Source organism: Neodiprion fabricii, chromosome 7 (genome assembly GCF_021155785.1).
Source record: "Neodiprion fabricii isolate iyNeoFabr1 chromosome 7, iyNeoFabr1.1, whole genome shotgun sequence".
Lineage (NCBI taxonomy): Eukaryota > Metazoa > Arthropoda > Insecta > Hymenoptera > Diprionidae > Neodiprion > Neodiprion fabricii.
In genome coordinates, this window is record NC_060245.1 from 3517480 (window position 1) to 3544003 (window position 26524).

Here is a 26524-nt window from a genome sequence, read left to right on the forward strand (position 1 = left end):
CTAAAAAAAGGTTCGTGTCTTGGTCAAGTGTCGGTAAAGTGTCGGATAGGAATGTGTGCCCAGAACTCTTCTCGTTTATCTACTTTGACGTTTTTAGGATATGTTTGAGTCTTTTCTTCTTGCTGAAATTTCAGAATGAAATTATTTCACTGTGATTAGCGTGTGTTAATGCCGAATCGGTTCGGGGGTTTGAAGTCAGAGAGCCGTTTGCGATTAGAGAGATTGCCGGAAACGTCTCGCGCATCGACGGTTGGTTAATTTCCAATTATCCGGGAGGCGCGAAGCCGTTTTGCCCGCGGGGCGTGAAAGCTCTTCAGCGTCGAGCGGCGATCGTCCTGCAACAGGACGAAATCGGTTGGCTGCAAGGCGGGTGACGTCATAATCGTCCGACAGCCTTGGCCGCCGATCACGTAATCCAGGATCCCATCATTTATGCTAAACGGACTTTCGCGGTGGGAACTGCCTCGCTGATTGCCTCGAATGATTATCAAACCATCCCGCCATTTACACCTCCACCCGAGGATCAGCGGCACGTACCTGCTGCACGTCGTCCTAGCTATCGAAATTTAATCACCGCAATATCCACAGCCACACTTTGTCTCTGCCAAAGGCACCGCGATTAATTTTCTCCCTAATATGACACCGTGATTAGCAGCCTTGCAATATTCGCTCAATTTTCATCCCGCGTTGAAGCTTCTTCGATTATATGTTATATCCTGCGGATACGCGGGTTGACGATTTTAATTTACCGATACTTATCGTCTGCAAATTATAAGAATGATACAAAATGATGGATTATTTTTTCACGATTGATCAAGTTTTTTTTTTTATTTACAATTCGTTTTTGTTTCTTACAAACACGAATGAAGCAATGCAGTATCAATTTACGTGATTAAAGTATCAATTATTATCATTACCGTACTTATTTAGTACCTATTTGATGCAATAAGTGAAAGATGAACGAATATTTTCACCTGAAATTGAAAAAATTATTGAACAAAGCTACTAATTATCAAAAAACTTTTCCACTATTCACGAAAATTTGATTTTGAATTTACGGTTTGAGAAAAAAAAAAAATACAAAATGACTGACTAATCGATTAACTTTTACGAATTTAATCGAGTCGTATTCGATAATTTTTTTGAACTTGATTAATCGATGCATCGATTATTTTTAGCATAGTAGCCGAAATCGCTAGATGTCACTTACAACCGTTTCGTTAATCGAAAATTTTGAAAGGCTTCGCAAATGTGACCTTTATTGGATTTTATTATAGTTATAATAATGCCTTACAATTATTGTGGAATTATTTGTTTAAGTTTCTAGGTTTGGACGTGGGGTAAAAATTTAAAAAGATTGGAAATAATGAAAGTATCATAATGTCGAATTTTCATAATAGAAAGTCTACGTATAACAAAATCAAAATTTAGAAAGTCGAAGTACAGAAAATTCGTAAGAATTTCGATTATTCTATATTTTCACTGGCTATATTTTTATTCTATCTAACGACTCTGTATTTCGGTATGGTTTCAGGTTTGGAGGATGAATTTCAGGCATCGGCTGAACAAATTTGACTGCTTTTTGAATACCGACAGCAGCGTACAATATTCCAAGTGAAATAATATCTCGTTACCACTACAGAATTATAAAGTGAGTGGTATTTCTTTTTTAAAGAAGTCTTTTTCCCTGCTGTATACCTTTCTTCTTATTATTCACTCCTTTTCGCTTCGTTTTATTCTTAAGGATTCTTTCAAAACGTGCAGGTACCTTCGTTATAAAATCGAATATACGCGCTTATGAATTATTCGCCGTACGAGGTTCGCCTGTGTCTTGGGGATTTGTTGGTTGATAAATTGCTGGGTCGAAAAAAAGAGAGGAGAATTTTCCACTTTCAATTCCAGGCGACCTTACGCTAGATTTTTATCCAACATTAAGTTACGTGCATATTTTTTTCTACCCAATAGAATGTAAAATCTTTAAAAGGCTGCAAGTCGATAGCTGTAATTGAAAGCAGAAGTGTTTAGGAAAATTTGCCTCATATTTTTCAAGACGTTTGTCAATATTTATAATCAATGAGTCATAAATTTCGAATCTTGAGTTTATTGAGATCAAGGAAACTGGAAGAAAAATCTTGTCAAGAAGTTCGTATAATCTTGAATCCGTAGATTTTAGGAAATGTTTGTGGCTTTCATTCTTGCTCAAATATTTACTTCTTTTTCAAACTTCTAATATCTGTTTTTCTTTTCAACAGCTCTTGCATCGAATTCCGCGTCATAAGGCAGCTGATTCCTATTCAATTCTTGGATAAGTGCTCCTTTGAAGTCTCTGCAAGGAAGTAAAATGTACAGCAGCAGCAGCAGCAGTATAATATAGCAGCAGAATCAGCAAAAGCAGCGGCAGCGAAGTGTTGAGCAAAAAGGTAATTGCCTTCTCCTACGATAATTAAATTCACCTATTAAATCGAATCTAGCAGAGGTAAATTGAACCCCAATTTATCCATCCATCCTGGATCAAACAAATTACCTGTAATCGTTTAAAATTCACTCCAATATATATATATTTAACCCGCAATTAAAAATGCAATTGTTATATCTAGAATTTTTTCAACAGTTTTTTTTATCAAAAATTACAGTTTAGAATTTTCTTTCCCGAAAAAGGATTAGAAATATGCTATTTAAGGATCTTTCCATTCCTTTCGTACATAAACAATAAATTTTGTTTATTCGCTAATTTTGTTCCTGGAAAATATTTCACGAATATTTTCACTCAATCAACTTTTATTCAAAGTTTTGGATCCTTTTCTTATTCAAACCAATGATTAATTTCCGAACAATAAAGAAAAGAAAAAAGGGTTGTAGAAAAATTCGAAACGAATTACAGTAACCAATTATCTAATTTTTAAATGTGAAACAACAAGGGTAGCTGCAAGCTCTGTTCAAGCTTACACAAATATCGTCAAACGGGAAGGCTCAAAGCGGTTGAAAGCGAGCAAAAAAAATTGTCAGTAATAATTTTATGAACGGCATGCAGCTGCCGGCAGCCGGTGCGTCAAAGTTGATACGGTTAACCGGAAAGCCATTATCCAGAGTGCAATATCTGTCGCATATAAAAGCCCCGCGCTGCGCAAGCTTGCCCGATTTTTCCGCACGTGTCGCTTTGTTCATGGAAAACTGACCCCTGCGGAAACATCGCTCCGAATATTTGTAATCCTTTGTGTACTTCGTTGCGTGGTTTGTATATTTTTTTGCTGTTTTTTTTTTCTCTTGTACATTTCGTTCCCTATTTTTTCGTGTTTTTCAATTCGTTCGTTTTGTTTTCCTCGCATTTTCATTACCGTTTTACTGCGGTAGCTTTTCTTCGTATTTCCCACGCTTCGAATGCTACTGGATAAAGAAAAAAAAAAAAAAGAGAGAGACTCGACTCTCTCGGATCAAAGTTATAGTATGCCATTTTAAAGCGATGAATTGTTTTTTTATTTTCATTTTTTTTTCAACTCCTCTCTTCTCCCAACAGATACCAAATCGTTTATTTTTCGTAACTGTTTTTTTTTTTTTCTAACTGCTTCATACGCGCAACTTCGACAAAGTATAGAATTCTACGTTTCTTGCAGCAGCGGCAGCATTTGAAAATTTTGCTAATTTTACGTCTTTTATGTTTTTCTTACCATTCGTTTCATTCTACCTATTTCATCATCACAGTGTTTCTGCTCGATTGGGAATTCCGAGCTTTCGAAAATTCGAATCTTGCTGTACGTCAATTACCCAAATTTAGACGAATGACGATATTGAAATATGAAAGAGAGAAAAAAAAAAAATAAAAAATCATCCCTAAGCTCCATATTCTGGAATCAGAATTATTCAGGAGTTAAAACTGACGTATTCGTATGTATCAATGTATCCGGATCTCGCAATTTTGCTATAAAATCTTGTCTTCTTTATACCCCATTTTTTTATCCTCATAATTCTTATCTTTCAAGGCGACGTAAAAACTTAATCAAGATTTGTGGCCATAACTAAAATATGATTTTCATTATTATATCCTCTTATTTTCATTTTTCTTTTCTCCTCAGTTACACAGAGCGACGAAACGGCAGTAACTTTTATTTATTACCGACGCCCTAGCGTCCTATTAATATATACCTATACTTATGCGTATATATACTATACATGTATAATATATATATGTATACACATATATACACGTGGCATTAGGGTACCTATATTAATTTCACCCGAACGATATAACAATAAACCGTTAAAACGCTCGCACACATATGCACAAAACACTCACACACACACACGGAATAATAATATACGAATACGATGTCGTGGGTATTATTCAGGCCCCTTCACCTCTGATTTACTCCGTCCCAAAACTGTCGTTAAATCTCGATTAAACTTTATCGAACTTCCCATGTATAAAGCCATAAGGCACCCATAGACTGGGTGCTGAATCTGCGTCTTAAGACTATAGATGGAACGATATTAAACATTAGGTGCTTTGATTGAAGACCGAAATGTAACAATTATACGCACCAGGGTTCGAAATGCAGTGCAATCGATCAGGCGAGAAGAAAATACCGGCTGATAAGAAAGACGATCCGGATTTGATTGTAAGAAACGGTTTTCACATCGAGGCTAAGATAAATTTGAGATATTGTTAAACCTTCGAGATTGCGCGATGAACTAATAACTGCTAACTGAATAATTTAACGAGTAAGAAGAGCCGTTTGCCTCTTTGTGTGATAAAGAGAATCGGATAAAATGGCTGGAATTGAGTTGGGAGTTGGAAAAACAAAGTGAGAAAAATGGAGAAACGGTTACTTTATAGTTTTTTATGAAAATAGACTCGTCGAGAAACGATAATTGTTTTAAATCTTGCGACTCGCGAGAGATTAAGAACGTAACGAATGATTGGTTATTCAATTTTAACGAGCTAATTAATTTCGCGATAATTATCTACCACTGTTATTTTTTGCTATACGATTTTCCCTACTCAGCTCGACGATTTTTATTGTTACTTTTTTTAGAAATATTATTTCATTTCCAATTTAAAATTAAACTCTGCTCAATTAATTTCATCTCACCTTTGTAAGAATCTTTGCTGTAAATCACTAAAGCGATTCAAATTTCCACCTAAAATATGTTTACTAAGTTCATTGTTACGTTATGTTATCTTACGAGATAAGGATTAATTTGGAATGATTATACGGATATCGATGTAATAAAAAAACAAAAAGGAGAAGGTATAACCGTGATCGATATAACTTTACAGAACAGTGTTCAAACAATCTCTTAACTTGGCAATACTAGCAATGCATGTTCAATTTGCAGTAATTCGCAGGCAGCGATAAAAGCTCATCAACTGTAGTGACTATGCATCATAAACAACAGCCAAGTTCGTTTGACCTTAGAACTTGATATGCAACGGATCAAGGTAAAAACAGATTGTGAAATGATATTAAAGAAGTCAAAAACGAGAAAAAACAAAATTAGTTAGATAACGAACTTTTATTACGAAAGTTTGTTTTCTGTATAAAATATTCTTTGAATTACTCATCTTTAAAAATATTTGCAAATCCTTAGTCACACTCAAACCTTAAAATTAATTTGTTTCTGTTATCACTTTGTCGTTAAATAATTAATGAAACAAGTAATCGGTGTACCCGTTAGTCAATCGATTGTCTACTTTTAGTCAAAGAGAAACGGCGCCAGATTCAAAAACGTGTATTCGAGTTCACGAATATCAATGACAAATTCGCGTCCGCACTTGCATTCACGAATACATAAGAATTTAAATATGCTACATCACTATATTGTGTCGTAAATTGAAGCTGTCGTCAATTTGTTAGGTGAAAAATTGGGGCCGTAGTCTCGTATATATGCTATATGCTATATGCTATAGTATATGCTATAGCGAAGCGTACATCAACTTTGATATATGCGAGTCTCGTTCGGATGCGCAGTTACATGCGCCTATTTAAGTGTGGACTGGTAATCAGTCCGTCAGTGAGCTCGGAGTCCAGCCATGGATCAGACGTACTGCATAATCGGTCTAATTTTGGTGGCAGTCTCGCTTCTGTACCGGCATTTGACCAGCACTTACGGTTATTGGAAAGAAAAGTCTGTACCATGTTTGGATGGAGCTTTACCTGGTCTCGGACACGTCGCGCCGATGATTTTTCTGCGGAAGCAGATGTCTGATTTGTACCGAGAGTTCTACAACAAGATGCCGGATCGCAGTGTAATCGGTTTCTACAACTTTCGAAGCCCGTCTTTGATCCTGCGCGATCCGGAACTGGTGAAGTGCGTAATGTCGAAAAACTTCAAGGATTTCTCCGACAATAACTTTGATATAGACAAAAAGATGGATCCTATACTTGCCGCCAATCCCTTCTTCACAAACGGAGATCGTTGGAAAGCCTCGAGACAGCAATTGACCTCAGCCTTCACCTCGGGAAAGCTTAAATATTTATTCGAGTCGATCAGGATCGCTTGTGCCGAGCTTGACGGGTATGTGAATAAAAAATGCAGCGGAAAAGGTCACCGCGATACAGCCGAGCTGGAATTAAAGGATCTATTCTCGAAATACACTGCTGAGATCGTCGCAAGCTCAGCCTTCGGTGTCGACGGTGACAGCTTTAAAAGTGACAGTAAAGACGGACCGTTCAGAGCCGTTGGACGACTGGTGTTCGAGCCGAGCATCGCGAAGGGTCTGATCCAGACCATCGTGCTGTTCGTACCGATGCTGTCGAGGATTCTGAAGATACGTTTCATACCCAAAGAAGTGGATCAGTTCTTTAGGAAGATCGTCCAAGACGTTATGAAGCACAGGGAAGAGCGAGGCGTAAAACGTCCGGACTTCTTGCAGCTCATGATCGAGGCTAAGAAGAACTCCAAGGTCGACTCGAGCTTGGATCAGGTCTTCGATGACAACGTCATCACCGCTCACGCTGCCTCCTTCTTCTTCGACGGGTACGAAACTGCCAGCATCACCTTAAGCTTCCTGGTATTCCAGCTTGCCGCACATCCCGAAGTCCAAGATCGTCTCCGCCGAGAAGTCGTAGACGTCGTTTTAAAGAGTGGTGGCCTCACTTACGAAGCTGTCCAGGAAATGGTGTACATGGATCGAGTCATCAACGAGTCAACGCGCCTTTTTCCCGTTGCCGGAGCTCTGCTGAAACGGTGCACGAATGACACCGAGCTTGTAGGTTCGGACGGAATCACTTGTCCCGTCAGTACTGGAACTTTTGTCGTGATACCGATTGCTGCTTTGCACATGGATCCCGAGCACTGGCCGAAACCTGAGGAATTTAATCCTGAACGTTTCACCGAGGAGAACAAACAGCAGCGACACAAATTTGTCCATCTTCCGTTTGGAGAGGGGCCGAGGATTTGTCCTGGACAACGGGTCGCCACGCTTATCATGAAAGCTGCTGTCGCGACGATCATTCAGAAGTACAGATTCGAACTTTCGTCGCGTACCAAAATTCCCATTCAACTCGACCCGAATTACTTTTTGACGACTGCTGTTGGCGGACTTTGGGTTAAATTCACACCGTTGTAAAAGGAGCTGCTTCTCCATGGACTGATAATGTAGGGGTCTTGGCCCCTTTGGCCTCGAAAGTCGAATCGGTAGTGATTCAAGGTCTGAGAAATTATGATCGTATTCAGTTTCACTTGAGTTTTTCTTGACTTGGTTTTTACAGTCAGTATGTACAACATTCACTTCATTAAAAGTATCTCATATCATCCTTTCTAGTCTCTGTTCTAGTCTCTGTTTCGAAAATCTTGCTTGTTAACAACGGGAGAAACAAAATGGTTTACGCAATTGCAGGTAATTTTGTATGCCAGAAATTAGTTGTGAAAAAAAAGAGCAGTCCTTGTTCAGTCATAGTCCGTTTCCTACGATTCCTGAACTTTACATTATAATAAAGATTTTCAACATATATCAGGTTTGGTGATGAGATTTGTACAAGTAATTGTACCTGAAAATTTTTACGGTTGTGATTTGAGGTGTTTTGCATTCAAGTAGAGATATTGGATTTAAAATTTATGTATAATAACAATACCATACAATTATCGCATAATATGAAAAACTCTGACCTGGTACAATCTTATCGACAGACTGATAACACTAACCGCTAGACGAGAAGTTACAGTTCTCGATCATGTTTTTAACCTTGGATATGTATCACCCAGCGAGTTACTGCCAATTTGCGACTATCGCCACTTGTCGTTATGACCTACTTTATTGCGAAGCTCATTTACCCATTACCGCCAATTTAAATAGCTATCATTGCTCAAAGTGCGATATGAGAGGATTTTTCTTCATCCAAAAATAGTATCATTGTTTTTTCTCCTCGTGAAATCAACGTAACGGTCTTTTTAATTGTTTGAATACGACGGATTTGGTAATTAAATTAAGATTGGGGCCAAAGACAAGCTTAATGATTGATCGAACAGATTTTTTTCATACATGAATAAGAGATTGAAAAAACCATTGCCCATTGACGATAACTGTTGAAGAAAGTGATACGACGAATAAAATTCTCCTGAATCGCATGAATAATTTGTAATGCTATATATGGGGCATTCCATGTCAAATTTACCCCTCTTTTCCCGCACCATTTTTGATTCGTTCCGCGATTTTTTATACGCTCCGTTTCAAAATCACCCTCATTAATTACAACGAATTGAGCATTTGAATAAAAATTCCGAAAAAATTCGTGGTACCGTATAAGAGTTGGGATAATTTCTGAAAAAAATTTGAACAAAATCAAAAATGGTGAGGATCAGGTGTCGGTTGGATTCGCATGGAATTCCCCATATGTATACATATACTCGGGGTGAACTTATACATATATATATATATATATATATATATGTATTGCGATTTCGTCAAAGGATCGTAGGGACGTGTGTCGTACGAGGCGTAAGTGTCTTATAGGTATTTCGAAACGCCGGTCGATCGGTGCAGGGAACTTTAGACCGCCCCGCTTTTTTCCGTATAAGGTACGTATATACACACATACTCATACGTGTACGGTGGAACGTGGACGGAATTCCTGAGCGGAAAAGTGAAAAACTTACCTCTTTAAGCTGCCTCTAAGCCCGGCTTCCCCGTCAGATATCCAAACGTGACAACTTATCCCTCCCCCATACCTTAACCCATTCCCTTTTTCTCCTCCGGAAACACCCCTCGTGTATTATGTTGTTGCCCTTTTTTTCGGGCAGAGAGATGATGGAAAAAAAGAAGAATAAATAAGAGAATAAAAATAAAACATGAAGAAAAAAAAAAAAACCACACGCACACACACACTGGACGGGAAAAGTTTCGCAACGGTACTCGTCGTATCCAATTTCAAGACTATAAGTCAATTTTGAATCGTATAATTACTTTTTGCTTCTCATTTGTCGGTCTCCTAATGTTTTTTTTTTTTTTTTTGTTGTGTTCAGTTCTTATTTTTTTCTCACTTAAAGTTGTCTTGTATAATTTGATTGTAATTTGTACAAAATTGGTGAAATCTGAAGATGTATTGTAAAATTGTATAACGGGCAACAGCGAAATTTTACCAATCAACGAACGAAGCTTTCCTCAAGGCTGCTTTCGCTGTACATCCGCTACGCATTACTATCCGTAGGTAGATGTGTATACATATATATATTCATGCATATTATGTATATGTATAATGTATGTGTACGCAGATTGTGATTAATATTTATTACGTCCTACCCACGATTTTCCAACACCGTTTAACATATACAAATGTATACCATACATACGTAATACATAGTTTATTATGTATCGCGGCAAAATTCACGTTACACAGTCAAAACTCTCTGCAAGATTTACCTCCTCGGTGTAAAAACTTACGTGAATACAAATTTGAAAAATTAAAAAAAATAAATAAATAAATAAATAAAAAATCGATCATCGTACAAATAGACGTTACTTGTATATTTATATTGAGTAAAAAAAAAAAAAAAACCCCGTTTACGAAACTTCTGTAAAATTGTCAGTCGTTACAAATTCGTAACGAAGGGAAGTTAACGATTGCGAAAAGTTGAATCTCCGCAATTAAATATTTATTCACCTTTCCATCCTCTTCTAACAGTTTGAAAAATACGATGTTCGGAAATCTTTTTTTTTTTTTTTATTTTTTTTTCATTTATTTTTTTTTTTCTCCCTTCAAGGATCGAAAAGATTTTACCCTCGTCGATTTCCGCGGACATTTCTATGAACACGCGATTTATTCAGATTCTCGGGATACGTCCTCCGATACGGTTTTGGAAAGGGAAAGGGGGGCGGTCAATTTTTCATACAGGGGTAGAAGTTTCTTTACCTTGTCCTTTATTTTTTTTTTTTGTCTCGTCTTATCGTCTCTCTTTCACCGTTCCTTTCATATATATATATATATATATATATATGTATACACTTTTCTGTATTCAATTTGCGTCGAAGCTCTGCATCTATCCTCGCTTTCGTACCTCTTGGCTTTCCTTCTCCGTCCGAACTCGGTTCCCCTTTTTCTTACCTACACCTGCCGTCGATGTACACACCTTTACGTAGGCCAACCCGCTACCCGGTGCAGATCGAGCAGCCCCTTGATGGTAATAAGATGTAAAACGTATGCGGCGCGTATTAACATAGCTCGCCTGGTGTACCGTCAATATACACCCCCTCCTTCTCTCTCTCTCTCTCTCTCTTCACCCGGACCCGAATCTAGCCCAAGATAATTCTGGGACACCCCCTCACTCGAGCATAACGGAATGGGTCGAGTGTCTGCTCGCGAGTGATGGATTGTGTGTTTGAATCTATTCGGTGTATATATATATATATATATGTATGTATATATACGCGCGGTTTTCGTCTTGGTGTGTGGATTTTCACTCGCGGTTTCTACCAACCCATCAAAATTTTGGTAGATGGATAGATTTGCATTCTGTACGTGCGTGTGTGTGTGTGTGTGTTGTTATGGCAACACTGATTATATTATTGTTGTATGTACGCGTGTCTGTGTGTTTGCCTTTTATCGGAATTTCCAAATATTGGTTGAATATTATACTAAAGCTTTTTTTTATTTCTAGTTTTACCGAGTACCCATCATAGCTTCTAAATTTTGTAATCTGCAGTATTCCTGTTCATTTTTATTAATATTAAATTCAAATGTTTCATTATTTATCTAGTTAAGTTTCGTCGATTTTTTTTTTTATTTTAGTTTTTTTTTTCTCGCTACTGACAAGGCAATTTCGAGTTTCGATCTTTTGGTTTTTGATTTGGTAAACATCGGTTTATAATATTTCGATTCTTAATATTTCGGTTCTGTAATTATCGTTTGTCGATTTGTATCTCAATGCGTGAAATTAAATCAAAATATTATCGTTCACTTTTTAATTACTCAACATTCAATATTACTGGAGAGTTTTCAATCTCCAATTCCTCGGATTTTCCTTTTTCAACTTTGATTTCCTGATTTCGGGCAATAAGATTTCCGTTTTATGTATTGTTATATCACGGATCGTGATGTTTGAGTTGAATATAAATTTCAGGAACGGAATAACAATTAAAGTGCTACAACGTGTTTTTTCGCAAATTCAAAAAATGTGAAAGAAAGAAAGTGAAAAATCAAACGAACGTGATCTTTCACATCACGTATTTTCACATATTCTTTCTTTCAGTCTAAATAAAATTTTCAGGGATTGCCACGGTGGAAAATCCCAAGTTAATTTTTTCCAAAACGCCCTAATGCCTACTAAAAATTGAGTAAAAATGTTTATATATTTGTATATAAATGGCAAATTTGTCAGACCTTGCGAAAAGGTTTAAAAGTTTGAGATAAATACCTGTGCTTTTTTATGAAATTTTTATTTCTTAATTTGAAACAAACATTTGGAAGTTGCATCTCTTAAAAATTTGGAAAAAGTAAAAAATAAGGACGATCCTCGTACAGAAGACGTGTAGAGAAATTCTTTGCCAGTTATCCAGAGGCGATCTTCTCAAATTCGTTTCGTTCTCCGAATCTTTGTCCCTTATTCTCGCCGGCGCGTTTCCTTCGCCCTAACAATTTCTCCCGCTTAATTGGACACAGCTACTTTATGCCAGGTGGATAAATTGGCGCACTTTTTCATTCCCGTTAGGTACGCGTCGTGTTAACCGTACAAGAGACGCGTCTGCTAACGCGGCAGATTCTCTCTGAAATGAAAATGATGCAGAAAAAGAGCGAGAGGGGATGAAACGGGGGTTGAAAAGGGCCGGCAGGCACAGAGCGGCAAAGAAGAGTGCCGGCACCGAATCACGGGGTGGAATATAGGCGCGTGTGCTTTATAGGTGCCGTGCCAATTTGGCTTAGGCCTAGCCCTACGCTTGTTAAAATTAATTAATTTCCTCAGAGAGAGAGAGAGAGAGAGAAGGGCGGAGAACGCGGGGAAAGCGCGAGAGAGAAAAGAGCTGGAATTGAGACGAGAATGCGAGAATTATCCTCAGCGAAGGAGGGGGGGGGGGGTGAAAGGTAAGCACAAATCAGAGCTTATCTCAATTTCAGATACTATATATGATCGTTAATTTTCGATGTGTTAGATTCATATCTGGAAGAATTAAATGACGGGCGAATTCCTTGGAGAATATAAAAAAAAAAAAACGTTATCTCGTCGTTGAATATATATGTATATATATTTTTTCAATTCACACTCTTGTACATGTTTTACACGAAACATGAAATTTCGTTCCAATTATTTTCACTTTCATTACATCACGAAGACATTTGTTAATATCCAATTATTTTTTGTACCATTTTTTGGTATTGGTTTTTTTTTTTTTTTCTATGGTATTTTTACATACCGTTACGTTTGATCTTGACGGAAAAAAAATGTGCACCGATCAATGATGCAGAATTGAATTTGCCTAAAGCTCGAAGAAACGTTCGGACAAACAGGTTGCATTTTTTATCGTGTGAGGACTTTTCGAAAAAACTTTCAATAATTAATTATTGGTAATCGTAGTATAGAAAGTCCTGATGAAGTTTGATAAAACGTGAGGAATTAGTTGATGCAGTAATTTTATAAGTATTGAATTTAGCCAATAACAAATAATCTGGATTGCAATCTTTGTAAAAATATTTATATCTCCAATGTAAGTACAGTTCGAGAAGTAGGACTTGATTCGAGGTCAGGAAGATCGTTTGAATTTTTTTTTTCTTCTATCGCATATACGTGTCTACACTTATCAACCTCATATACATACGTGCCTACAACTTATCGAGCATATGGTGCAAACGAAATACGTCCAAAAACGAAGTCCAGGTAGCAGACCCACTTCAAAATCCAATTACCATTTTTCGATAGTTAGGAAGAAGTTTGAGGTTGCGAAGGTTCGAAACTGGAGGAGTAGTAGGTATATACCTAAAGTGAGAAAGAACTTTGAGTGAAAAATAAATTTTCCACCCTTTAAAAAAAAAAAAAAAAACGGTTGAATAATTCGCGATGGGTACTTGAAAAATTGCCGGTGAAGACTGAGGAATGAAGAAAGATCCGAAGACGGTGAGTTAAGTAGGGAAGAAATTGTTGCGAATACAAGAAAAAACAAAGAAAAAAGGAAATTAATTCAACTAAGTTTTAGATAATATTTTCGTATTACCAAATTTGTCGGTGGACAATTCGCAAATCGCGTGATAATTGTAGAGGAATTTATTCGTAACCGGCTTGTCATTCTCTTCGTCGCATACCGCAACTGGAGAAAGTTTTGTACAGGTATAAAAGGCACCGCGCCAAGCGATCAACACCTTCTCTCCTTTCAAATTATACCCGTGGGCTTCGAGGGTTGCGTTTTAAGGTATAAAGACATTTACAAGCCTTTGATGAAAAACGATACTTTTTCATCGCTAACGAAATATTATACTCAATATACACGGTGTTTCCTAGTAAAATTCCGCAGCTTGTTCCGTTGCCTTACACCGAGGGGCTGAAATATCGTTAAAAAAGATCTGCAGAGTTATCGGTAGTTGCCGCAGACCTACCGATAACTGGGTAGGTCTGTTTTGACGATATTTTAGCCCCTCATTGTTAGGCAACTCAACACATTGTGGTAATGACTCGGGAATATCGTGTATTTGCAAATGATATGCCGTGAAATTTGACCTGAAGTTTAAAATCAGTTTTCTCGATTTGCTGATAAATAATTAAAAATAAAATAAAAAGTGCGAACGACGGAGTCTTCGGGTAATTTTTTACACATGTTCAGGGTGTTAACGGAGTATAAAACCAGGGGCTCAAAGGCGCATATAATAAGAAAGCGGGATTAGGTATGTATGTATACGTATATAGACATAACACGAGGAACAGGCTGCGTATATAAAGTTTTTAATTATTAAAGGTAATATTTTAAGTTTCCTAATTACGCCGTATTAACTTAACACTGGGAAATTAGTTCCTGCCCCGGAACTTTTGTTCGCGTATCCCTGTGTATTTATTCTTACCAACCGCGGCAGCGTTTCAGGCATCATCAACAAACAGCAACCTGGAATCCGGGATAAGGCTCATTCCCGAGTCCTGCAGGACCACGGGAAGACCATAGATGCTCGCCCGGCTAGATGAGTCGGCCCGAAAACACCTCAGCCAACTTTTTTACGACCCTAAATTTGCCCTCAACCATCTCTGGCATCCCCTTGACTTTTTATAAAACTCTACATGCCGCAGACTCGCAATTAGTCAAACCTTGCAGGTTAAAAATAAAATAAAATTTCATTTACTCATTCTCATAAATTTTTTTTCACCGTATTCCTTTGCATCGTACGAAGGTTCTGCACTTTTATCAGATTTTTCTCTCTCGGAACAGAGATTAGGCTGCGTACAGGGCATTCCTTGCCAAATTGACCCGTACTTTTTTTTTCTTTTTTTTTTTTTATTACATTTTCTCAAATAAAATGAAATCATTTTTTGTCAGCTTCTGTGAAAATCGTTTCAAAATTAAATACAGTTACATCGTCGTTAGCTGTAATTTGAAGAGAAAATTAAACGACGTAAAATCGATTAAAGAGAAAAGTTATGTGAATATGATTATTGCGAATAATAAAGTCGACAAAAGGGTGATACCTTTATTTAAAAATGATCGGAAACGATGCTCATTATTATTCAATTTATTGCCACCTCGCGAACAATTATTTTGACGTTCATTCCTTTGTGTATCCTTTACTCGCGTGTGATGAAATTATGAAATTGTGTATTCGTATACCTCTTTTTGATGCTATTGGATGATCGCGAGGCGGGCGAAGCTACATAATCCAGTCGAATTCATATTCCGTACGCTGCGTCGTTTATAATGAAATACTGAAATTATCATTTTACACATCCCAAACGGGTGATACAACCCATCATATACGTATCAATGTGTACGCATTAGGTATTGTACAACCAGACGAGTCATATATTCAAATATAGTGTATTCTACAGGGTGTTCTATGCCGAATAAAACAGATTGACGAAATATCTCAGCTACATTAATTTTCTAATAACGAATAATTTATCGCGAAAGAACGTTTTCTCGATCGTAACTTTACTTGTTTTAACGAAGACAAACGCGGACGCTGAAAGTTTTCCAAGAGATCTAATATCACAATAATTTATTCTAAGTAATAAGAAAAAAGGCCACTAGAAACAAAAGTTCTAGAAAATTTTTATAATTGCAGTAATACAATTTTTATTCAGAAACAAAGGTGACAGAAATTTCATTGGGTTAATTTTATCAATAATTTTTTACAGTTCCGTTAAATTACGGCAAATAGATCTTTCATTTCGTTTTGTCAAATTTTGACAAAACTATCCGACGATAATTTGTGAAGAAAAAAATCTGACGCCTGAATGCGATAAGAATACGTGAGATAAAATTATCGTTACACAATATAATCTTTGGTCACTCGATTCTCGTAGCTTTTGAAACGCTTTCTTCATTAGGTTTGCTGAAAAATTGACACCCTTTACATCGACAAAAAAAAAAAAAAACTCGTCGGCATTAGCAGCAAAAAATAAATCAAGGTTTTTCTCATAGAGTTTCATCTCTTCATTAGCGTTGCCGAAAATAAAGAAGAAAAATAAAAATGTATGAAAGAATTAACAAAGAAAAAAAAAATAAAATAAAATAAAATAACAATCGACGGCGATAAAAAATCCGATAAAAAACGCTCCCACGGGGAATTCGTAATTACACAGATTCGTTCGGGTAAATTTTCAATTCGAGTATATTTGGTCAACTCCCAGGATCGTCGTCCATTATCAATTCGACATTAATTTAACCGCATATACAACGTCAACATTTCACTCACACATTGCCATAACAGCTGGTATAACGAATCGTCGATGGGTTTGAGAGTTTCAATTTTAATCACAGCTATGAGAAGAATTACAAACGAGTAAGAGAATTTTTTTTTTTTTTTTTTTTACCATTTGTTTTACGTTCCTAGCGAGAGAAAATTTCATTTGGTTCCATTTTTTAACGTACGTAATTTTGAAAATTGTACGATTTATTTTCGCAAAATAATTTTGAAAATTGAACAACGATACGCACTTCTCAGAGTGCTTAATAAGTTTGAAGTTCTGTCGGTTTTGAATGAATAATTTACTTGTTACGTACACCGTACGTATAAAGTCAACCGGGTTAAGAAACTTGTGTGTAACAAAGTTTCCTGCAAGCAACTTTTAATACCCTTCTGCTCTGCAGAGATGAAATTGCCGTAGGTAAATATGTATAAATATGTATAAATATGTATACATACATAACATATATATATATATTATATACATATATGAAAAAAAAAAAATTTTCGCGTGTTTCTCAAATGGAAAATTTCAAATTGCCACCAACACCTTTTAAAATTGGGCTAATAATTTTTCCCAGCGGGAAAATTTTTTTCTTAGTAAATAGGTCCTTTCAAGATGATAAATTCGATAGGTTAATTTTTTTGGCTCATCCTAATGCGTGTACTACTATTTTTCAATTGATATTTTATCTTCATATTTTGTTAAACTTACTTTTATCATTAATATTATTATCGTTGTTGTTGTTGTTGTTACTTTAGAAATTGATAACATTCTTTGAAATGCTTGGATTTTTATTTTCGCACTTGTTTCCGTGTCGGACGTATTTCCACCCCATTTCAATTATAATGTGAAAACTCTTTTTCACGGTTTACCGACTTTCCTGCCCGAGTGAAATTTTTTTTAATTTTCACTTTTCGTAATTCATAATTATGCTTTATACTTGCGTTTTTCTTTCCCGTTACGCGCCGGTTTCTTTCGGGTGAAAAATTAAAAGTGAAACAGAAGAAACGTAATGATAAACTATTAACTCGGTTTAAAATGGTAAAACCTACCTGTTGGAATTATTTTTTCATCGTGTTTTACCGCTGAGAAGTTTTTGTTTCTTTTTTTTTTTTTTTTTTCTTATTTCCCTTTTTCACACAAACGTCGGAACGAGATTCATCGGAAGTTTGCTGAAATCAATGTTATTTTTAAAAAAAGTTTCTCGACTTTGATTGCGTTTCTTTCTCTCGTGATATTACGACATGTTCCAATAATTTATTCGCTCAAAAACAGAGGTGAAAAGATGCTTTCTAATTTATCGCTACATATTTTTATACGATGTAAAGAACTGCCGCGTAATTATTGTTAACAATTTATAAAGCTGGCTTTATCCTTAACACGATTTTATCAATTAAATTCTGTTAATTAAATTTCGAGTGAGAAATAAAAAAAAAAAAACGTTTTTTAAATTTCGCAAATCCGTTTTTACAGAGCAATTCGCGAGCTTGCGGAAAAAGTTTTTCAGGTCACGTATAAACTTTAACTCAAGCCGTAAAACTTGCGGGTAAAAATCACGATGAGGAAGTTTGTGTGCTTTTAGTTTGTTTATTGGTCAATGGGGTTAAACTTCGTTGTATGTACAGGACTAGAGCAGAATGTCGCGCTTTGACATTTCGCCCATTGTTCATCAGCTACAAGCTGCATATTTTTAATATCTATGAACTGAAATGTCCACCTCATAAATTCACCTGTGTCTTGATATGACCTTATTTATGTAATTAGTGAACTTGGATATGTAGTAGCTTTGTTACATGTGGACGATTGGTCACTTTCAATGAGTTACTTCAATAAAAAAAGAAGAAGAAAAAAGGTTCGCAAACACACGAATTTTATCCAATGAGACGAAGACACGCAATTTTTCTTACAACTTAACATAAATCGTATTATTTCTAACCTATTTCGATTAATCGATTGTTTCGAATTTTTTTTAAACGGTGCTTACGAAACCAAAATTTCGTTAATTTCAGTTCGCAGTTTCGACAAGGGAAAAGTTTTTTTGATAATTTGTAGTTTCGTTGAAAATATTTTTCAATTTGCGGTGAAAATATCCATTTATCTTTCGTTTATTATATCGAATGGGTATTTAGTGAGTAAGACGATGATAATAATTAATACGTTATTTTACGGTTGTGAGAAACAAAAACCGATTATGCGGAAAAATAATTGCTTGAATCGAAAGTCGGTTATTTTTGGTCTCTTTTAAATATCACAGCTAGAAACGAAGTCAGCTTCATGACTTTGGCCGACTATTAAAAATAAAATATATTAAAAGGTTTGCTTCGTGGAATGGGAAAAATCGTGGAAATATATATATATATATATATATATATATATACACACATAGCTATCGCTCTTGTGTAAAGAGTGGATGAACACAACACACAGACGCACACACCGAAGGCGTCTTCGGTTTTATGGGAGAGGCGGATATTCCCAGTTTCTCCCGCAGCACTTAGCGAGAGAGCAAAAGCTGTTAGCTTCCGGTTGCTGATGTTGTCTCAAGTAAACCGGACAAGCTAGTTCGTTATCAACGCACAGCCGCCTTTCCTCCGCCCTCCGGCTCATCCCTTGTACTGGGACTGTATAACATATCTTGATTTTTTTGGATTTTTCGACTTTATGGGAATTCGATGTCGGGCTCACTTTGGATGAAAGAGGTCCAATAACGCGAAGACGGTGAGGAAGAAATTTGGTGGAGAAGATGATCTGAATTAACGGGAAGATACGGTAAATAGGGTAGATGATGCGAGAGAAACGAAAGAAATTTCCACGTCTGGAAATGAAAAGAGTCTTAATCGTCAGACCTTTTTTTTTCAATTCGAACAACAATGATTGTTCACTTATACAAATTTCTTAGGTACACTTGAAAATTATAATCACTTCACTTTCAAAGTTTGTTCAAGAATCAAATTTTTATGAATAGTGTTTATAAATTGAGGATTACTTGAGTTTGTGAAAACTAATAAGTCTGATTACAGGCTCATGAGAAATGACTGTATTAGAATCACGAGAAAAACAACGAAACCCAATATATTTTCTAATTTTATCACACTGATACAATTCTCCTGTTTTCAGCCGGATTTTTTTTTCAAATTTCTATCAATGGCACCGTTTTCTCTATGTCAAAGCTGAAGTTTTGGTAAATTCTTTCTGTAACAATTTCTGGAATTCATCAAGGCGTATACAATTTCGATTATACATTCAAGTGTAAACGGCAGTTAATTATCATTCGCAGTATTTTTTAGATTTGACAAACAAACACGAAAATTTTATGTACCGATTTCTTGACTTTTTTGAAAAAAAAACAAAATCCTTATCCATTCGATTTTATCGTTCTACAATTTTCGACTTCGTATTTTTTCAAGTCCATTTTCTTGATTTTTATATTCTCGCAAACTTTTTCCACTCGCCTCGTAACTTATTTCTTTTTTTTTTTTTTCGTTATTTAACAAGAACTCTGCAGCTGGCTTTCGGCTTCACGCTTCAATGCTCGCGCGAAACAATACTTTCCTTAGCAAACGTGCGCGGATGTACGTTTACCGAGAGGTTTTAGACTGCAAGAAGCACTGCAGAGAGTCAGAGACGCTGTTTCGATGGCTCTCGAAAGCACAATGCAACCTGTATATATATATATATATATATACACTTACGTTTTTCGGTTTATACCCACCTTTTATCAAGCCTCTATATTCTAGAGCTTAACGGTTGAAAATACAGCGCGAACAAACTCAATATTTCTTCCTTACTTTTTTCTTTCAATTTTTCCCCTTGTTGAGGCTTACGCGTGCAAAAAAAAAAAAGAATAAAAAAAAAAGAAGAAGTTAATGAGCATCAAGAAGAAAAACTCAAACTAAAAGGAAAATATAAAGCAATGAAATCGTTTAATCATATTATTTTTATCATATGTAGCGGCATAAATTTTTACCATACATTTTTCTATACGCATATTATATACATATATATACATAGATATATATATACACGTTATTACGAACTTTCTTTGAAACCTTTTTTTGTACAAATCATTTGACTCGATTTTTTAGTCTCTTCTCCGTGATTTTGATTCTTGTATGAGTGATGGTAGAGTTTTCAGGCACACCTTTGTTTCACGATGCAAATCAGACGAGATCGTTGATTATCTTTTGTACATGTGATATATAAGCCAAGAAGGGATACAAACTTGTCCGACGGTTTTGTGCATCTTCAGGCGAATTTGTATATCGTAATATTTTTTTCGAAATGACCTGTAGTTAATTTAACATAGGCTATATTCGATTGCATTTATGCGATTTCAGGGTATATCTGATCACAGTCGGCCTACATTTCGGCAACCGAGAGTATATTTTACGGATGCTGATAATATGTACTCCGAATTCCACAAATACAGGCGCATTTTGTTGATATGTACCCTGAATTGCATAAGTGCAGGCGGATATTAATGAAATATACCATAAATTGCACAAATTCAAACGGATTTTTCTTACGTTAGATTGCCGAAGAAGAGTTTGGCGTGTAAAAACGTCGTTTCTGCCGACCTTTCGCTCATCTTGCTCAGTATTTGCTCGAATTCAATGCAACACCGGCGATCTTCCTGAAACGGTGAATCGAAATTTGGATGGAAAATGGTAGAAAGAATAGTCTGGTTACACTGGCTGCACCTTCTATTTGAATATAAACAGCCCGTGAAAATGGTACGTTCTAGATTCGCATTGATGGTTTGGGTGCGCCCATTGTATTGCGGTTATAGCGTCCCCGCCCGGCACAGCATTCATGCATCTATGTATTGCGTCTAGTCTGCACAGAGTTCTTCTTGCCCATCCCGTCTCGATGCGTGGGTGTACACAGAAATGCACTTATCTATGCTGATCGACCTGCAAGCTGGTGGTTGCATACCTTGTCGCTTGCTGAATATTTGCATATTTTTTAGTTCTCCATTCCACACTGCGAAAGATTTCATTTGTTGTAGTAACTAGAAAAATTGAGTAAAAAAGGTATCGTTGAAAAAACTGTTTGAATATATTGTTGGAATTACGAAAAACGAGGTACGCCTAACCATTTTGCGATATCGTCGATCCTTTCTTGGTAATTGCAACGCAAAATCAGTTTCTGAGGTTTACTCTACTTTTTTAGTTAAACAAGGCTTTAACGTCAATTTATTCTTGCGCGAGCGTTAAATTTTCGCAACGGCTGCAAGAAAATGTAGCAACGGTGAGCGTAATGAGAAAGAATAGTAACGGATACTAGACTTTCCGGTAACAGCTAGAAAACTAATTTTCATTTTCTACCTAGAACTATATCTTTCGATTGTGGTAAAAAATTAAAATAGTCAAGGACTGAACGGTAACCGGAACTAAAAATTTCTCTCAGTGTATTCTCATCTTACGCTTCTTACTGTATTTTGCGGCTGGAGCGCAATTTCAATATACCCTTACTGTGTTTGCCAAAAGTTGAAATATGCAGAGTGTGGAAAACTGCGATCGTCAATTTTTAACTTCTCGTTTCTCTGTTTTCAGTAAAAAAAGAAAGTTATTTTAATCACCCGGAGAATGATAAGTTGAGTTTTCACTAGATCTAGAAATTATATCTTGAGAATGGACGGATAGATTTGAATGAAAATTGGTAACGTTAGATTTTTTGGATCGTTGATCACGATGGCTGACTTTCAGCCACCCTAAATCCGTTTGTTTTGAAAACTTTCAGTTTCTCGCAACCTTTTTTTTATCCTCTTCATACACACTTTCTTCACACATGTATATATGAACTCAAAATCGAAGCTGATGAGTGAAATGCGGGCGAAGACCGATTTCAAAAATTTCTAGTGATTATCTCGTTTCTGGTGCAGTATAACATTTTAATTTCTGTACAAATATTAATCACGATTCAGAATTTCTAAAGAAACGTAAGCGAATTGTTAAGAACTGGATATTAATCCAATTTCTTTGCATCCAACTTCGTATTAAAATCTCTTTGTATTTTCTACGAAAGCATCAACTCTTTGTTTTCCTTTTAGTTAAATATTCTCTCTTGACGCAGTATTTTTCCGATTCCTTAGAAACTGCAGTATTCAGTACATTCAAGTGAATAACGATCGCATTATAATATAATAAAACGAAACGGAGGTTGAAGTACGCGTTTCCTGTCTTTATTTCTATGTTGCCCTTGTTTTTCTCTGCGACACAGAGCTTTCAAGCTCGAAGAAAATTCGTTACCGCCGAAGCTCTCTATTGACTGTAAACGGAACTCGACGTGAATCCATTGATACCTCTTATATTCCTACTTCTTTTTAGGATATTTTCTTTGCTTCCGTTTTCTTTTCTTTTCTTTTCTTCTTTTTCTCCGCATTTCTTCCCCGTTACTTTTTACCTTTTTATTATACATTGTCACTTTTCATTCACCGTTTGCTTCATTTTTCTCACCTTTCCTCAGTCCTTATATTCGCGGGTCACATTTTTTTTATCCACGAAAGGTTTCGTCACACCGTCTCAATTCTCTTTGTTACGCGATATCGTACCGTTTCCGCAAAAGGAAGAAAGAAAAAATGTCACGGCCGATGCTGTTAATATATATTATAAATATCACTGTTCAAAATAATTGTCCTACGTGTTTTATTTATCTGGATAAAAACGAAAATTCAATCAACAAGTTGAAATTTTTCTGTTACAGCAGTAACATTTCTTTCTAATTTTTCTCTGAAAATATTCTGAGATCTTTTACATTTTCTCAAGTCGAATTTTAAAACACGTCAGAAACAACTCGTCCACCTGCATTCCGATACATCGACTCGTAAAAATTGTATAAAATTTCCTTCACGTTTGAGTTAATTTGTGGAATATTACTTGGCGTATGAAAGACGCGAAATAACGACTCGAAACGAAGACAGTCGGACAAAAAAATAGCTCAGTGGATCACATCGAGGTCTTTGCACCCGTCCTGAAACATTAGCCGAGATAAAGAAATGCTTTTTGCAAAATTGGACTTCGATAAGCCAGAAAGAGATCTTTTAGCCTGACTCTCTTCTCTCCTTCCATTCTTCACTCACCCCTGCAGTGATCGAGGGATTCGCACCATCTCGTTGTATTCGTATTGGCGCGAGTTCGTGAAATAAATTTCTTCAACTGCCAAATTAAATTTTATATCAACAATAGAAATATTTATTCGTAGCTATGTAATACAGAACTGTTTCATTTGCGTTGAGAAATTTTGAGTATATCTATTTATCGATGAAAGATATTTCAGTGATGAATCTTATCATTTTCAGTTTCTGATTCAATCAATGTTGGCTGTTTCAAATCAATTTCATCATATCCAGTAACAATATTTCTCAGCCTTTGTTTTTTCGAAATTATTCGAGTTCGATCAATAAAATTTTTATTCCACTCACAGGGAAAGAACTCGAATTTACAAATTACATCGATCAAATGTTTTACAAAAAACAAAAAATTGCTTCTTATGAGTCAACAAAAAAGTGATCAAAACAATAATACCTGTTTCGATTATTAAATGAAATTTACACATAATTTATTCAAATCGACAAAACATTTCTTTAATCGCACTTGATGGCCATGTTTGTTAAATTATACAAAAAAAAATAAAAAAATCATTTTCTTCGCAGAGTAATGTCAGTAAAAAAATTTCCCACGTCTCGGGACCCAGTTCGCGATTTTTCTCATATTTCTCTGCAGCAGCGCCGATGTGGAAAGTAACGCTTCGCAGAATCTGAAGGCTGGCTCGACGCAAAGAAGTCTGGGTCGGAATTTCGCTAAGGCAGGCATGCGGCTAGGCTGCGTGTAGTACAAGGTATCGTGGAAAAGTGGCTGATTGAAATTCAAAAGCACTCCTTAAAGCACGGGTGTAGAGACGGTCTCAAGCGTCAACCTCATGCCTGTACCTAACCGTAATTTCTTCAGTGCTGTAGAAATTTCACTGACTCGCTGTAATTTTACCCGTTTGCATCGCCTCACAGGCGGGAGTGCAGAAAAAATGCTGCGACTGCGACGAACCTTTGAGAACGAAATCTGGCCCTTCGAAACAAGGATAACTTACGAATTTACCTCCATAATCTTCATCATTTGTTAGAATCCCCGAATTCGGTTAATCGAGACGGTTTAATCGATACTTTGTTTGGTCATTTATTACAAGATTGTCAACGACCAAGTATTTGTCAAATTGTTATATTCGTAGGCTACGGTATTTGTCCTAGAAATGTAAGAAAAAAGGGGGCACGAATTAAGCGCACGAGCTTAGATGCCAAATATTTATTTCAAACATTTTAGAAACCTGAGAAAAATTTTGCAGAATCGTTCAATTTTATTCAACGATTCATCGTTTCGTTTGGAAAACTGTTTTTTCACCAATTTAGGAAACCATATTTTTTATTTTTTCAATACTCAATTCAGTATTGCTATATTTCTTCATCGAAATCAATATCAGTTTGGGGGTTGGAAAAAAAAACAAACTTTTCAACAGTGTCTGATGTTATGAAAATACAAAAATTGTCATGCAGTGGGATTGTGGAAAATAATCTTCTGAATAAAAGAATTTGTCGCGGAATGAAATCAAACACATTTGCTAAATTCACCGTTTTAAACCGGCTTGAAACAAATATTCGGTATCGAAGCTCTTGTTCATAATTTAATCCTGTTTTTTATACTTTTTATTTTCTTTTATTGTTGTAGAAAACACTCCAGCCTACGAATTCAATAATTTTACAATCACTCGACGGGTGCCCGTTTCGCAATAAAATTATCAATGAAATATTGACAAGTGATTATAATTCCATGCGAAATACTGAATTTTTTATTTATTCATCTTTATTAACATTATACCTGTTATCAATAATGCGAAAAATATTATAGCTCTGATTTTAATCGTCGTATACATATATATATATATATATATATATATATATATATATATATATATATATATATATATAGTGTATTTTTGCAATAAAAATGGAATTGTTTTCCTTCACTGCGTTATTGTAAATATGGAATCAAGTGAAATTCGAGATAATATTTTCTTAACTCTTTATCGTAACATTAAATTTAAAACAATACCCATCATTCTACGAAAGAAGAATTCATCCATTCGTATGAAATTTCACTCGATTATGGAGAACAATATCTTTCTTCTTACCGTTTAAAATTACACGCTCCTATCAGACAAACAATTCAAACCAACTGCAAAAAATCGTTCGAGGTTTTAAACAGGGCTATTTTAATGAAAAATAAACCGGTGAAATTATAATAGAACAAACCGGGCAATAATTTACGGTCACAATTTTCATAATTTTATTTCTTACAATTCTCATAACTGCGTATTTCAAATTTTAATTTCCCTTTCGACCGAATTCTTGCGACTCGAGCTCCCGTATTTAAGGTCACGGATTTACCTCCGCCTGTATTCCGGCGGTAATGTAATGTTGTGGTCTGCAGACGGCAGCTGCAGAGCCGGTAATTTTTACTCCGTGGATCCACTACTGATTACATAAATAATTCAACGACCGCTGCACGCCGTATATATAATACACACACACACATATATATATATATACACGTGTATAAATCTATGTACATTATGCGTACGGTAAACGCGTGTATGTCCTACAGATATCGACAAGCTTCGTGGCTCGTTATTAAATGCCTAACGATCCGTCAATCAGTAATCAGATTTTCTACCTACCCGCACCGTCCAAATTTTACCCATAATATATGCCAAGTTCTAACGATTTTGCATATTGGGTAAGCATCGTAATATATTATGCGCTGATATATTTATCATAATGTAAATCGAATCCCAATTTTTTTTTACCCATCCCTTCACGTCACGCACAGAATCAGTTTTTCTCTCTCGTTTTTTTCTTTATTTTTATTTTTTTGTTTTTTTTGTTAACGTAATATTTTTTCATATTTTTTGCATATTTCGTTCGTTGCTTTTTCATTTCACAGAACCGTTTTCTTTTATCTACGTATATATATGGGTAATTCCATGGCCCTCACCATTTTTCATTTTGTTCAAATCGTTTTTTGCAATTATCCCAATTTCAAACCAGTGTCTTGAATTTTTTTCGACTATTTCAATGAACCGGTAAATTACTTATAGATATTGAAAGTGATTTTGAAAAGGACTTTTTTTTAAAATTCCCATTCCTCGTATCAACATTTTCTTG

The 26524-nt window shown here is 35.8% G+C and overlaps 2 protein-coding genes across 2 annotated transcripts in view; both read left to right on the forward strand.

Annotated features, from left to right (window-relative positions):
• LOC124186236 (dynein axonemal intermediate chain 3-like) overlaps nucleotides 1-26524 on the forward strand; it is a 73604-nt gene that overhangs the window by 32693 nt on the left and 14387 nt on the right. The window contains exons 11-12 of the mRNA XM_046577763.1: nucleotides 1535-1651; nucleotides 2253-2420. Coding sequence (XP_046433719.1) covers nucleotides 1535-1575 — 41 coding nt within the window. The 3' untranslated portion in view covers nucleotides 1576-1651; nucleotides 2253-2420. The remainder of the gene's footprint in view (nucleotides 1-1534; nucleotides 1652-2252; nucleotides 2421-26524) is intronic.
• Nucleotides 5991-8569, forward strand: LOC124186237 (cytochrome P450 9e2-like). The gene has a single exon (XM_046577765.1). The coding sequence runs from the start codon at nucleotides 6029-6031 to the stop codon at nucleotides 7565-7567; it is 1539 nt and encodes a 512-aa protein (XP_046433721.1). The 5' UTR covers nucleotides 5991-6028; the 3' UTR covers nucleotides 7568-8569.